At 37.6% G+C, this 15757-nt stretch overlaps 1 protein-coding gene across 3 annotated transcripts in view; it reads right to left on the bottom strand.

The window, feature by feature from the left end:
* Positions 1-15757, bottom strand: part of LOC150103156 (AP-1 complex subunit gamma-1-like) — a 418791-nt gene that overhangs the window by 395425 nt on the left and 7609 nt on the right. For all 3 annotated transcript variants that reach the window (XM_090398388.1, XM_090398390.1, XM_090398391.1), the window contains exon 2: positions 13062-13275. In XM_090398388.1, coding sequence (XP_090254514.1) covers positions 13062-13275 — 214 coding nt within the window. The remainder of the gene's footprint in view (positions 1-13061; positions 13276-15757) is intronic.

Raw genomic sequence — 15757 nt, 5'->3', positions numbered from 1 at the left:
AATACAACCATCAAAAAATACAAAACATGAATTAAAAAAAAAAAACAATCACAGTAATTTCTTACTTAAATAATCAGATTTTTCTTTGTTTCATTTACCAAAGAAAATTCAAAATCCTGTAATATGACATTTCACTTCATGTTGATGAATGAAATCTTTGGCACATCAGCAAGCTGAAGATACAGATCGCACATAGAAGTGTATGATTTCTTATTTTTCTATATATATTTTTGACTGAAGGACACTTCCAAAAATAAAATAAAGCTTAGAATGGGTTTCTTGGAAATAAAATCCTAAAAATGTTTTGCATTATGCACCTTAAAAATGCATACAAAAGTTAAAGTACACCCAGACAAAGATTTGAAACTTCACAGTCATATCTGATTTTTTTTTATTGTGTTTGTTTGGAGTTTTATAGTGCAAGAATGGTTGTGGCCAAACTGCACCAGTAAAAGATCATAGCAGTGTACAAGTTCAAAAAAAAAAAAGTAAAAAATTACAAACATATATAGATAAAAATGTATACAAATGTAGTTCTAAAAAGAAAGGTGTATATAAAAACAAGTACCTAAAACTATGAATACAAAACAGGAAAGAACAGAATAAAAGAGGACAAAACATAAAATGATCTATGAAAAAGTGTATTTATCAATAGAGAGAGTTGTCTAGCCATACAGGTTAACATGTAGTGGGGAGATTATGGGAAACATGTAACTGTAATAACACTTCACAAGGTTAGAATGCAGCCATCTGTTATTTTCAACAAGCTAAAAAACACTTGGGATCAGCAGAATGTTTGTGTATTAGACTATCATTATCATCATCAAATTCCTGACATGTACCCTCAAGAGGTGCACAGGATATGATGGTGCTATATGAAATATTGGACTATTAACCGTTATAATGATACAGAAGATGTATCTGACTGCCAAAGAACAGGTTGACCACACTGAGTTAGGACGTACAACTTGTAAGGGATGTGAAAACACCTCTGCTGTAATCCTGTGAGAACACAGAAAGTGATGTCACGAGAGATGAACATTTCACAGAAAACAATGTTACATGTACTAATTGATGACCTGGGGGTGAGAACCTATCATCATTCTACTCAACCTTCCTAACAACACAACTCATGTGGCAGAGGGCAATAAAAATCAAAAGTCACTTCTCTGGCAGTACACAAACAACAGGCAGAGATATCTCTGCTTCACAGATGAAAAGATTTTCACCACTGAAGAGTTGTTTAACTGTTAAAACAAATCGGGTATATGTCCCAGATGGTTGCACAGCACATGCAACACCCAGAATTCAGAGGTCATCCTCTGAATTAGTGATGGTTTAGTGGGATGGAAGTATCAGAGGGTATCCAAGTTACATTTCTACAAAAAAAAAAGAGGTCAAAACCTCTGCCAAAGCTTAGGAAAGGCAATAATAATTGCCTTTTGCAAGGTGTCAGAAACATACTCTCACTGAAATTCCATTGTAAAGCTGCAACTGTTGATCCATGGATAATGACAACAGATGTTTAACCATCTCATAATGAATATTATCTGGTCCAACAGCAGTTGGGCATCTTAGTAAAGCAGCTTTTCATTTCTTCTTCAGTGAATGGCCTGTTGTATTCTTTGGTGCCATTTGAAGAAAGAGAAATTTGGGGGACGGGGGAGACAGATGTTTCAGCAATAATCTCCCTAAGTGTGTGTCAGCAATTGCTATTGGTTACACAACTGTGCAACCGTTGTGTTCTAGGATGGAGGGCTAATGGGTGATATATGCCTTTCACTTCACTGTTAGTGGATCTTGTTATAGAATATGTATACTGGATCCAGGAATCCTTCTAGATCTGACGATGAATGTGCCTCTCAAGCATGTTTCAAAGCAATTAGGTTTGTTATTGTGGAATATCTGCAGAAAATATGCCAAGCTTTCTTCTGGAGCTCTTTAGCTGCTGTGCATTCATCATTGGCATTCCTCTTAAGAAAATGTAGAAACAGATTAGATGTTTTAGGAACTGCAGTGTTGTGGGCGCTTCTATCACTGTCACATAATTCGCTGCCTCCCTGATAGGAGATGAGCTGAAGTGTGCAGAATCAAATTCTGTTAATGAGGAGAAAGTGGACTAGTCAGCTTGTTAAATCTTCCACTGTGAAATCTCTGATGGAGTACATAGTTTCCCATGCAAGAAGGCAGATATCAGGTGAAAGTGACTGCCATCATCTAATTTTTTTTTTTTTTTTTTTTTTTTTTTATGGAGAACCCATTCAGGAAAGGTTGGTCAACCTGTAGTATGCTAGTACCATGAATAGGCAATAAGGAATTTATCCACATTTGACTTGAAAAGCTGTGGGGTGTATTCCTTGGGAAACACGTGGTGGAAGATTGATCTAGAGTGCAGCAATGGAAACGATAAACAAAGAAAAGAAAAAAATCTGTTCTGTGGGTTTGGAGTTGAACTGTGAAAGGGTGTTGGTTTGTTGCTACACTCATTTGGATAGATTTACAAGAGGGTGCAGGAATTATTGGTAGCCATTTTTCAGGAAAGTACTGCTGATAACTTTTAATTCATGTTTCAAGTGCTTGTTCACTGGAGCAAATCTTCAAAGCCCAGTTTTTTAGTGTGCTAATGACACCTATTTTTTGTGTTAGGTGGAGATAAGAGTTTATGTGTGTGTATACACTGGCAGTATGTGTAGGCTTCCAGTGAACAGTGATGGTAAAGGAGGCTTTTAGAGCACAAAAGGGTAAAATGAAAGAGATAATCGTATTGGCTGGAACAAATGATTTGAAAGGAGAAAAGTATGGCATGAGAGAGGACATGAAAGAATTACTGAAAGTAGTAGTAAAAGAAAAGAGTGTGTGACAGAGAGAGAGAGAGAGAGACAAGATAATGAGTCTGTTGACACAATATGACAGAGTAGAGCTGAGAATGAGGGCCATAAGAACAAATCCCTTGATGGTTATGCAGGAGTGGTGTGGAGTTTGTGGATGTGTGGAGTGAGTTTGATAGCAAAACAACTTATACAAGAAGGATGGTTTGCATCTGAATGGATTAGGTGTTCAGAGTGTGGAAAAAAGTGTTGCTGAATGAAGTGAAAGTGGATGTGCGAAGAATGGATATGCCGGCATCAGTGATGCAGTTGAGTGTAAGAATGCATATAATATATAGCCAGCCTGATTGGCCGAGTGATTAGCATATTCGCTCTCCAACCAAAAGGCTGCAGGTTCGAATCCTGCCGTGGGCTTGGATGTTTGTGACTGCCTGTGAAAATACTAGTGGTAGTGGTGGGCGTAGATAGAGTTGGTGTAGTTGTGGTTCATTGTAGATTGTGGGTGGTGGAGATAAAGAGTTGTAGAGTAGATGCCTTCCCTCGATGAGTCTTTGGATTCCCTGGAGGTGTCAAATAATAATAATAATAACATAATATGCCTAAGTTAATACCAGGGATGCTTAAGGGTCAAAGCTGTATAACTGAGAGGAGTTCTCCACATAGCCTTTAAAGGAATGCGGAGAACTGACCAGGGCTACTTGGTATCTACTTGGATACTGAACGAACGAGGATGGGCTGCCAATTTGGGATATAGCCGACTAAATTGTATTCTTATTGTTTAAACCAAATTTTAAAAAAAATGATGCTACGACAAGACAAAATTTCATTCCGGCTGGGACATCGCCCAGTTAAACAAAGCCCCCGTTGTTTTCGCCAGGGAACCAGGGCGAACAGCGAAAAGTCAGCTACTGGAACAAATCTGAACACAAACCCCAACTCAACATCACCAGAGTTAAAAATCAGTACTATCAACATAAGAAACCTGAATGGCAAAGAAATGGAGCTAGCTGAGGAATTAGATAAGTACCAGATCGACATAATAGGGGTGACTGAAACAAAAAAGACAAAAACTGGTGAGATCTTTCTGAGCAATAAATACAAAATGTTATATTCAGGCAATGACAATCAAGGAAAAGAAGGAGTAGCCATAGTATGCAACACAAAATACGAGGCTACTCTTCTTGAATGGCAGTCAGCCTCAAGTAGAGTAATGTGGGCAAATATGAAAATGGGGAACTGGACAATGAGACTTATTTATGCCTATGGTCACACAGAAGGCTCTACTAAGGTAGAAGTGGAGGAATTTTTTGAGGCTTTAGAAAAAGCAACTGACACAATGAAAAAGGAAAAGTTGGTCCTTGTCAGGGATCTAAATAGCAAAGTAGGAAATGATTGTCAGACATACAAAAATATTTTGGGAAAATTTGGAGAAAAGAGCAAAGCTAATAATAATGACAAATATCTGTTGGATTTCTGCTCGGGACATGGACTGGTTATTACTAACACCATATTCCAACATAAAAATATGCACAAATTCACATGGAGAGAAGAGGCAAGGAATAAGAAAAGTCTCATTGACTATGTTATTGTTGATAGTGATGTTTTCTCCCTGGTGCAGGACACCAGAGAGTACAGAGGATTTGAAATTGGAAGTGATCACCATTTAGTCGAGCAGGATAAAATTGAATTTCATATCGAAAAGAATAACATGTAAGAAAGTTTTAAAGCGCATAAAAGTTGAGCAGCTCTCAGATGTGAACTGTAGACTAAAATACACAAAGATTATTGAAGAAAAAATGAAAGAGTTTGAGAACAGGAATCAAACCTTGGAGATTCAGTGGCAAATTCTGAAGAAAACATTGACTGATTCTGCCAGAGAGGCATGTGGTGAGGTTGTCTGCAAGGATAAAAAAAATCAGAACTCCATGGTGGACACAGGAAGTTAAAGAGGCAGTGAAGGAAAAGAAGAAAGCATATCAAAAGTTTCTGTCAAATAAGTCAGCTTCTGCTCCTAGAGAATACAGAGACAAATGCAAGAATGCTAAACACTATGTAAAACTAGCTAAACAAAAGTCATGGGAGGACTTTGGCAAGAATATAGAAAATAAATATCAAGAAGGTGGCAAAATATTCTGGAAGTTGTTGAAGAAGCTTAGGAATGGAGGAAAGAGTACTGTAAAAGGAGTTAGAGATGATAAAGGTGACATGAAAATGGGAGAAAAAGATATCCTTGAAGTATGGAGTAATTACTTTGAAAAGCTGCTAAATGAAACAAGCAGTGATGACAGCACAGTGGTAAAAAACACTGACCAGGCATGCAGTCAGGAATACATATCCATACTTGAAGCAGAAAAAGCCATGAAAGGCTTGAAATGTGGAAAGGCAGCAGGAATAGATGATATTCGACCAGAAATGCTGAAGTATGGTGGTATAAGAGTCTTACAGTGGCTACACTGCATAGTTCAGAAAGCCTGGACAGAGGGACAAATTCCCGATGATTGGAGTAGAGCTCATAGTACCCATATATAAAAAGGGAAATAAAACTGCATGTGAGAATTACAGAGGTATTTCCCTACTGAGTGTTCCTGGCAGATCTATGCAAGTATACTTGAGAAATGGTTGAGAAGAATTGTGGAAGAAAAGGTTGGTGAAGAACAAGCTGGATTCAGGCCAAATAGAGGCTGTCAGGATCAGATTTTCACTTTACGACAAATAGTCGAGAAATCATGGGAATATAACAGAGATCTGTATTTAAGTTTTGTCGATTTGGAAAAGGCATATGACAAGGTGCCAAAGAGAGAGAAGCTATTCAATACGCTACAGTTATATGGTGTCAATGGGGCATTATATCAAGCAATACTTATTCTTTATTTGAGTTGTAAGTCAGCAATTAGAATTGAAGGAAGTACAGGAAAATGGTTTAATGTTAAATCTGGTGTGAGACAAGGATGTACATTATCCCCTCTACTATTCATTATCTATATGGATCACATTATGAAGGAAAGTGGTATTAAACATGATATCAAAATTGGAGATGTTAAAGTCAGCTCTTTGCTTTATGCAGATGATGTTATACTTCTAAATAAATCCGCTATAAGTCTGCAATTTTCTCTGACTAAATTGAATAGCTGTTGTAATAATAGATATGGTATGAAGGTCAGCAATAAAAAGACAAAGACAATGAAAATAGGCAGAATCATTGAAAATGTCAACTGTGTTGTGAATGGAGAACCTGTGGAACAAGTGAAACATTTCAGCTACTTAGGCACGATTTTTACTGAAGATGGTAAATTAAGTATAGAAATAGATAACAGAATCAGCAAAGCTGGTATGGTGGGAAGTCAATTGAATAAATTCATATGGAATAAGAGAGAAATTAGTCGGAACACTAAATTAGCTATATACAAGACAGTGTTCAAACCAGTTTTAACTTATGGATCTGAGAGCTGGGTCAGAAGTAAAACACTTGACCAGACTAGAGACCGCAGATATGAGAGTCCTGAGAAAGGTTAGAGGCATGAACAGATGGCATCAATGGCAATATCATATTAAAAACAAGGATATTAGGAAAGAACCTGACATTGTCAACATCAGGAATGCGTTAGCAGAGCTAATCTCTGGTGGTATGGTCACTTAAACAGAATGGGCGAGGAAAGATTAGCAAAACAAGTGTTCTCTGCCAGGTTGGCAGGAAAACGACCCAGAGGAAGACCAAGATATAGGTGGATTGATACGGTATAAAGTGCCTTAGACGATAGAAATATAAGATCTGATAATGTTGGAGTCTTGACAAGTAACAGACTGATTTGGAAGAAAATTGTAGATAGGAAGTTAGTAATGATGTAATTTTTTTCATGTAGTACTATCATATCCTGTACACCCCTTGAGGGTACATGGCAGGAATTTGATGATGATGAAGTTAATACCACTGGTAACAAACCAGAATGGGATAGTTAGTATAAAGTGTCAATATAATGATCTCGCACCTCAAAACGTGCTATTTTCACTGACCTGCAGTTGAACTTCTCTCTTTGGTTGTAGTTCATCGGCTTCAGCAATGGGCCTAAGGGCTTTTGCACTTTTTGTACACTAATATCAGGAGCATTCAGAACAAGCAGGAGGAATTTTTGGCATTGCTTAGTTCATCCTGGCCAAAGGTTATTGGCATTAGAGAGACATGGGCAGCAGACGATAAAGTTAGTGAGATAGAATGTGAAGGGTATAGTGTATTCAGGGAGGACAGAAAGAAAAGAGTGGGGGGGGGGGGGAGTTTTATTGATGAGAAAACTGCAACCAAAGACAGAAGTTCAACTGCAGGCTAGTGATAATAGCAAATTTGAGGCTATCTCGTCTGAGATAGAGGAACAAAATATATAGTTTTTGGATGCTGCTATAGACCAGGGGATGGAAAAGATGATGGCAATAGTATGCATCAGAAAGTACACTTAATGAGTGGAGAAAAGTTAATGGTGGGATGAAGGAAATGGAATTCATGCAGTTACTAAGGAATAATTAGCTGAGACAGCATTTGAAGGAATATACCAGGGGGTTTGAGAGAGTGCTCAATCTATTAATTGCATCTGAGAATGTGTCTGTAACAAATATGACCACATTACCGATAACTCTCTCTGAATGGAGAGAGAGTGATCATGTGGTCTTGACCTGAGAGGTGGCTAAATGTGTGGAATTTCAGTTAAGATAGGGTAAGTATATAACAAGCTTAGGAAATTGCTTGGATCAGTGCCATGGCATGTGAAACTGCAAGAGCTGGATGTTGATAGTACATGGGAAGTGGTAAAGGAGTGTTTGAGGGAAATAATGGCAGACTGCATAACTAGAGTCAGGAGGATAAATGGATGAATATCATCATTAACCTGGAGCTGCAAAAAAATAAAAAATTGTGAAGGGAATTCAAGGAGAAAAGTGACCAGCAGGCACGTGAACAATGCAAAGCACAAGCCAGAAGGATAACCAATTTGGTAAGAAAAGCAAAAGCAGAGTATGAAAGGAAATTAGCAATGCAGGCTAAAGATAATCCCAAACAGTTCTTTCGATATGCTGCAAGTAAAAGAAAGTGTTTATGGCAGAATGATTTTAATGAATGCCGACAGTAGGGATGAGTTGAAATAGTAGAATTACTAAGCGAACACTTTGCAAGAGTATATCATCCAGTGGAAATATTGTAGTTAATGAGAGAGGTAAATTCTTATATGGAAACTGAGGTAAATGAAATGGAGGTGCATAGCATATTACAGAACCTTAATGTGAATACAGCTGTGGAATTGGATGGTATACCAGCTCTAGTCTTAGGTGAAGCAGCAAAGGAATTGCCAGTGTCCTTGACCATACTGTTTAATCTAGGTCTCAGCTCTGAGTTAGTCGCAAGGGATGGAAAGAGGGGGAAATAGTTCCATTAACAAAGGAGGCTCCAAGACTTATGTAGCAAATTACCGACCAATAAGTATATCAGCAGTTGTTGTCAAAGTATCGGAGCAGTTGGTCAAGAGCGAAATACAGGAATGGATAGATGGAAATGGGATACTGTATGGGGGCAACATGGTTTTGTGAAGGGTAGGTCATGCCTAAGTAACTTGCTCACATTTTATAGTACAGTGACAGCTGAGTTGGATAAAGGTAAATCGGTACTGCTGGACTTTGCAAAAGCCTATGACAGGATACCACATGGAATTTTAATTAGTAAACTGCATCCATGGTGAGGTGGATAAGAGAGTGGTTGATGGAGAAATATCAGAGTGGTGTACTACAGGGTTCAGTACTTGGACTGCTACTGTTTAATTTGTACATTAACAATACTGGAAAGGATCCAAGAGGATCTTTTCAGTTGTTTCCCGATGATGCAAAGTTGGGTAGAGCAATAGTTAATATAGACGTTAAAATTTTGCACAATGAAGCATATATCAGTGTATCAGTTTATACTTATGCAAGAGGACCTTGATGTTATCGATGTGTTGATAGAATTCACAGCAATTCCACTGTAGGAATGTTTTAATTATTACTTTTTGGTGGTATCATCTGGCCTCCAGTGTTAAGTAGTTTTGTTCTCATTAGATTTGTGTTTTTTTTTTCTTTTTAGAGAATTGAGGAAAGCCAGTAGTCATCATTTCTTCTTCTTCAGGAAAATATCCAAGACATCACCAAATTGTACTCTCTTTAGAGCATTAGGTACTTATTTTATCATCTTAAGGGAGAATGGGTATTCATGCCACCTGATGATGATGGTCCATCTATTAGAGCATCTCAAGGCATGTCTATGACCCTCTGTGATACATGTTCCATTATCTTTTTCATAGTGGATTTTCATGTATGACCATCTTTGGCTGTCTTTAGAAGTGAATCGCTCAAAAAAGAGAGCAAATAAGCCATATCCTTGTTTGGCATGTCAAAAATATTCTACTCTGATATTATACCTCTAGAAAAGTTCAAAGTTTTGTGGGGATAACTAACCTGTATTCCTCCAATAGATATTGTATAATTAAGAGTGGTGCAAAGACCAATGTATCCAACTATTTACCAATTATTATCTCAGGAGTGGTGGTGAAGATTTTGGAAAAATTGATTATGGCTCGCATTCAGAAATTGGTTGACAATGAATCTCTACTTTGCAATGAACAGCATGGGTTTACTAAGGGAAGGTCATGTTTTAGCAATTTGCTCACATTCTATAATGTTATCCTTATTGAAATAGACAAAGGGAATGGACACACCATGATAATTTTGGATTTCGCTAAGGCTTTTGACAGAATACAGCATGGTAAACTGTTGCATAAATTGGAGAATATGGGTTTGGATTAAAAAATATAAGCATGGATAAAAGTTATCAACAAGTAGTATGAGGGATGTAAGTCTGCAAGATTTAAGGTAACCAGTGGTGTACCACAAGGATCAGCGCTTGGTTAATGATACTGGAAGGATTTGACAAGCAATATACAACTAACTATTTGCTGATGATGCAAAGATAGGTAGGGTAATCAGGAATGCTGATGATATGCAGTACTTGCAGAATGATTTGAATAGGCTGGAATTGTGGGCATGGGAAAACAGATGTCAGTTCAATGTAAGTAAATGTAAAGTCATGCACTTTGGCATGATTAGATATCGAATGTCATATTATATTGGTGGGATTATGCGAGAAGAAACTGATCAGACTAGGGATCTTGTAGTGTTAGTAGATAGGAAATTGAAGTTCAGGAGCCACGTAACAAAGATTGCAAATACAACTCAAAAGATAATTGCGATGCTGAAACGAACATTCACATGTAAAGATAAGGATGTCATTTTGCTTCTTTACAAGGTCTTGATAAGACCTCACTTGGACTATTGTGCACAGGTCTAGTCTCCTGGTTTCTGTTGTAATTCTGATATAGTTGAGAGAATGCAAAGTAGAGTGTTAAAAATGATATCCTTTGTGAAATACTTCACAATCAGTATTTCACAAAGGGATTGTGAAATACTGATTATGAAGACAGATCAAGAATTTGTAGACCACAGACACTAGCAAACAGGAGAAAGAAAGGCGATAGGATTGAGACGGACAAAACCATCTGAAAGGGTCATACAGGATTTTGTTTATGAAATTTTTCATTTTATAGAGTGTGGGGAAAGGACAAGAGGGCATCCTTGGAAGCTGAGAATGAATGCTAAGAAAGGGGGGCGAGGACTAGATTTTTCTCTCAGAGTAGTCATGCGTGATTGGAATAGATTACCACTGGATGTTGTGTGTGCAAGTAGTGTGAATGAATTCAAGAATAAGTATGATAGCTGGTGCTTGTAGTATGTAGCCTCCCTCAATGAGTCCCTAACTTCCTGGAGGTCTCTTTAATAATTATAATAAAGTAACTTTTGCTTCAATAAGTATATCTTCTGAATGGAGCATCTTTACAGACTTTGGATTGCTGACTCTTCCAAACCTTCCTGGATAAAGAAGGGTGACAAGTGGATGTTCCCCAGTTGAATGCATCATCAAGAAGAGTGGTATACTGATTTGTTATTCCAAATTTCTATTGGTGTTTCTAAGGTTTCATGACATGGCTGAGGCTTGTTAAGGACACCTGATAAACAAGATGAAAAGTGTTCATTCTCAGAAGGAGTTTAGTTTGGCACCAGAGCAACCCATCCATCACTATGTAACAAATGGAATACCCACTCTCTGGCATGCAATGCTTACTCAGTTGTGGAATGCCAGAGCTACCCTGGATGCAATATGGGCACCATAGCAAGCCTTGGGCACTGTCCTCTCCCCATAGTCGAAACGTGGAGTGATCATTTTGGTTTATATTAAATTGAAGTTTTACTATAACACAGTAGTTGTTTCCATAATTTTTAATAATGAATGCTGATGACCATGTAACCATGAATGAAAGGAATCTCTTTGTGGTAGAGGGGGACCTCCCAGTGAGGATACTTGTCCTTTTTGCTCTTATTATTATTTTTTTATGAATTTCTTCCTATATTCTTTGCTCTACTTCTGAGTCTTTTTTACTATCATGTCATCCGGACCACCATCATTGGGATCCATTGCCTAGCTGCTGTGTTTGCCACGTGGTGAGACCCATAGACATCCAGACCGGGGATCCTGGTAGTTTCACACTACTTTGGCCTCTACTTCAGCAAGATGGCAGTCCTGGGTGACCCATCCATGATTAGTTGGCTAGCGGGTTTGCCTGCAAGGGTTAAGAGACTTACTGTGACTCTCTTAACCCTTGCAGGCAAACCTGCTAGCCAACTAATCATGGATGGGTCACCCAGGACCGCCATCTTGCTGAAGTAGAGGCCAAAGTAGTGTGAAACTACCAGGATCCCCGGTCTGGATGTCTATGGGTCTCACCACGTGGCAAACACAGCAGCTAGGCAATGGATCCCAATGATGGTGGTCCGGAAGACAGGATAGTAAAAAAGACTCAGAAGTAGAGCAAAGAATATAGGAAGAAATTCATAAAAAAATAATAATAAGAGCAAAAAGGACAAGTATCATCACTGGGAGGTCCCCCTCTACCACAAAGAGATTCCTTTCATTCATGGTTACATGGTCATCAGCATTCATTATTAAAAATTATGGACACAACTACTGTGTTATAGTAAAACTTCAATTTAATATAAACCAAAATGATCACTCCACGTTTCGACCTTCATATCAAGGTCATCATCATCTGGAGTAAAGAAACAAACTGGTATGCTAAAGTCACAGTAATTTGGTCAACCATTGAAACTACTGGCCTGACCTTTGGTGGGGGAAAAAAGAATGCTAGAGTTCTGTTGTTATTATGATGACCATTCTCCAGATGATGACCTTGACATAAAGGTCAAAATGTCTAGTAATCATTTTGGTTTATATTAAACTGAAATTTCACTACAACATGAAGAGGTTTTTTTAATAAATCCCCTCATTTATACATTTTATTTGTTCAAGGTCATAAATTCATTGCAATAGATTATAAACACATTTGTAATCTACTCCTTCACAGAGTAGTTTATAACATTACCCACATAGAGAAATCCTCTAAAAGAGACATCAATACTGTTTCAAATTGTGTGTGTGCATGCGTGTGTGTTTTATTCTTTCTTAAATTTGCCATTTAGGTACATGTGATTCTTGTCTTCAAAAGTAATTTATTTAACCAATTGCTAACTTAATACATATCTGAAACCAACAGATTCTTTCTCTTTACAAACACTGCATTTGCCACCCAACATGCAAACAAAAAGTATAAGACATTTACTGCCTGACATGAATGTGTTAAAGGATTAAATAAGGATGTAAAATGACTAATGAAATAAAAGCTTATTACTATGCTATGTATTAATTCCGAAATTTTGAAGATTACTTCCCATGATGTTCACTACAACACCAAGTTAAGTAATCCTGGTGAATAGTTTACTGATTTCAAGGGTTATTTTAAATAATCAGACAGTCTCAATTTTTAATATGGTACAGTAGATAAGTCACAGGTATACATCATACCTGAAGCCACCAATATTTTGCATTGGATATTACAAGACTGTTATTTTTTCTTTCTGTCAAAAGATCAGAAAATGGATGGGATTACCACAAAACCAAGACTGCTAAGAACAAATTTTAGTACAGAAACGAGTCATGTGAGGAAGAAAGTTTTCTTCAAGAGAAATAGAACTTTTTCTGCAAATATGAATACATATAAAGAGATAAACAATATCAATGATCATCTAGTTTATATGCATACCAGTTTATATGCATACCTGTCCAAAATGTGCAGGATATCCAAGCATGTGAATATACAGTAATTTTGCTACATTGCGACATCTCCATGTATTGTCTTCTTCACGAAAAGTTGACCTGATATAAGCACATTCTCGCTGTACCACAGCCCTCTCATCAGCTGCTGTTCTTGCAGCACGAATCTGACGAATCAAATCACGCAGCCGCATTGGAGTAGGCATGCCAGAAGTTAGTCTGAATGGAAAAAAAAAAAAAAGCATTTGCTATTAAAATTAACAAAGCTTTTTAGCTTTGTATAATAAGAATATAATTTAGTTTAGCAATGCAATTAACATTTTAAACTGAAATTATTATCTTCAAATATATGTTTCCAAGCCCATACATATAAACAGTTAAATCTACACCTGGCTCACAACGGGTACTGAAACAAAAACCATGAAACCACCGCCATCTATTATCTTCCTCAGATAAGCTCTGTAGAAGCTTTGAGGAGGAAAGCAGAAATGCCACCCACCCAAAAACAGACCTCCATGGAGTCAAGAGACTCAATGTGAGAGGTCTCGCTCTCACATGCACAGATCATCGTACCTCAACTTAAATGCATTCACTGTCCCTACACTTACCACACTCTCAGGCAATGCATTCCAATCACACACGATTCTCTATGCAAAAAGGTACTCCACACCCCCCCCCTTGCTCACACTCACCTTATAAAGCTTCCAGGGATGGAATCTCGTTCTCCCCATCTCCAGATATTCTATGAAAAATCTCATCCATGTTAATCTGGTAATTACCCCCCCCACACCAACTTATACATCTCGATCATGTCTCACCTCTTCCTTCTGTCCACTAGGCTCTGTAATTTGCAGAAATAAACATAAATAAGCATCAATTTGCATGACTAAGTTGCAGAAAGCAACTTAGTGGATTGTCTCTTGACCCACTCCAATTTCCCATCATCCTTTTGAAAACCTGGCAACCAAATCTGTGCACAGTAATACATATGCAGCCTGATGAAAGTCTTGTATAATAGAATGAAAACATCCTTACCTCTACATGTCAGTGCTCTCCTCATCATTCCCATAATCTGCTGTGTCATCCTCACAATTTTAGCAAAATTGTCCATGAAATTTCTCAAGTCTATCCACCATAACCTTCAAATCCTTCACCTCCTCCACATGCTACAAAATATCCCCACCAATCCTATAATTAAATATAGGTGATATACTCTGCATCCCATCTTTGGTTCCCAAATTTTAAAACCTTACACTATGTAACATTAAACTTCACCCATTCATGCAGTCTATTTAGGTCCTCTTGCAAAGTTACAAGCAACTTCTCATAACTCTCCCCAACTTTGCATCATCTGCAAACAACTGTATATCACCATTTAAGAAATAATTTCCAACATCATTTACATACAAATTAAAAAACAATGGCTCCAAAACAGACCCCTGCAGCATGCTGCTCTGAAATGCTTTTTTTTCTCTCTCTCTCTTTCTGTCTTTTGCTCACACCTCCTTGAAAAACTGCTTCAACATTAATTTGACCAGAACCCAATTACCAACTTTCCAATTCATGAGGAATGTATGTCAATGAACACATTCACATTATCTGTAAACAACACTCTCAGACAATATATTCCAATCACTCACCACTATCCATGCAATACACCTGCTTCTCTTTCTCTCTCTGTCCCTTGCACACACACCCTCCTTATACAGCTTCAAGTATTGACTTCTTGTTCTCACCCCCTCCCACATCCAACCATACTATGAAAAACTGCTTCAATATTAACTTGATCAAACAGCATCTTTTCAACCTTTCTTCATACTTAACATTCCAGAGACCAGAAGCCACCTTAGTCAATCGCCTTTCCCAATACCTCTTCATCCTTTTGAAAACCAGGTGACCAAATCTGTGCACAGTAGTCCATATTCAGTCTAATCAAGGAGTTAAAAGTGAAACAGAATATTCTTATTTTGAAAGTTTATTTTTCACTTGGTTAGACTATGATAAATTTAGTTTAATCCTATATCCAAGTGTGAGCAAACAAAGTTTGCGCCTGAAAGTATCTTCAGGACTGGGGTTAGGTAGTACAACACCGGGAAACTCGTTGCAAAGGTGGACCAAGCTAACATCACTCCTATCTCAGTATCTCCCATAATGCAAAACACATTCCACTGAAGAGACCTCAATAAAGGTCGAAACTAGTCTTGGTAGTGGCCCTTTCCTTAATGCATAGCATTATACATATCTGCAAGGAGATGTGTTTTGCATTATGGGAGATACTGAGATAGGAGTGATGTTTTAAGCATTATCTGTTACAATACATGGAGCCTGCTCCTTTTTAAATTAAATTCTTCTAAACCATCTTCCACTAACTTTTGAAGATATTCGCTGTTGTGATGTGCCTAGGTGTCCTTTACTCTCAATGAGTTATCGTTTTATTGTTTTCATCAACAAATCTAACATTAATATCAGCATAACTGACTCTGATGTGTGAATGCATCCATTTTAATAAAGACAAAATGTAACTTCACACTTTTTTGAAGTTCTTCTTTCTTACATTTGACCTCTTTAATTATCAGTCTCCTTATTTTTCTCTTTATTTACTTTCTCTTTCCAGAGAAACTTCAAGTTTTCTAGCCATTTCTCCTATGCCTAAAAAGGCTGGTTGTGAAAAAAAGGATACAGGTACACTATTTATCACTGC

Source organism: Typopeltis vanoorti, chromosome 9 (assembly GCF_054136105.1).
Source record: "Typopeltis vanoorti isolate ZY-2024b chromosome 9, IOZ_Tvanoo_1.0, whole genome shotgun sequence".
NCBI classification, from domain to species: Eukaryota; Metazoa; Arthropoda; class Arachnida; order Uropygi; family Thelyphonidae; genus Typopeltis; species Typopeltis vanoorti.
Note: the sequence above shows the minus strand (reverse complement) of the source record. Positions and strands in the feature narration are given on the sequence as shown.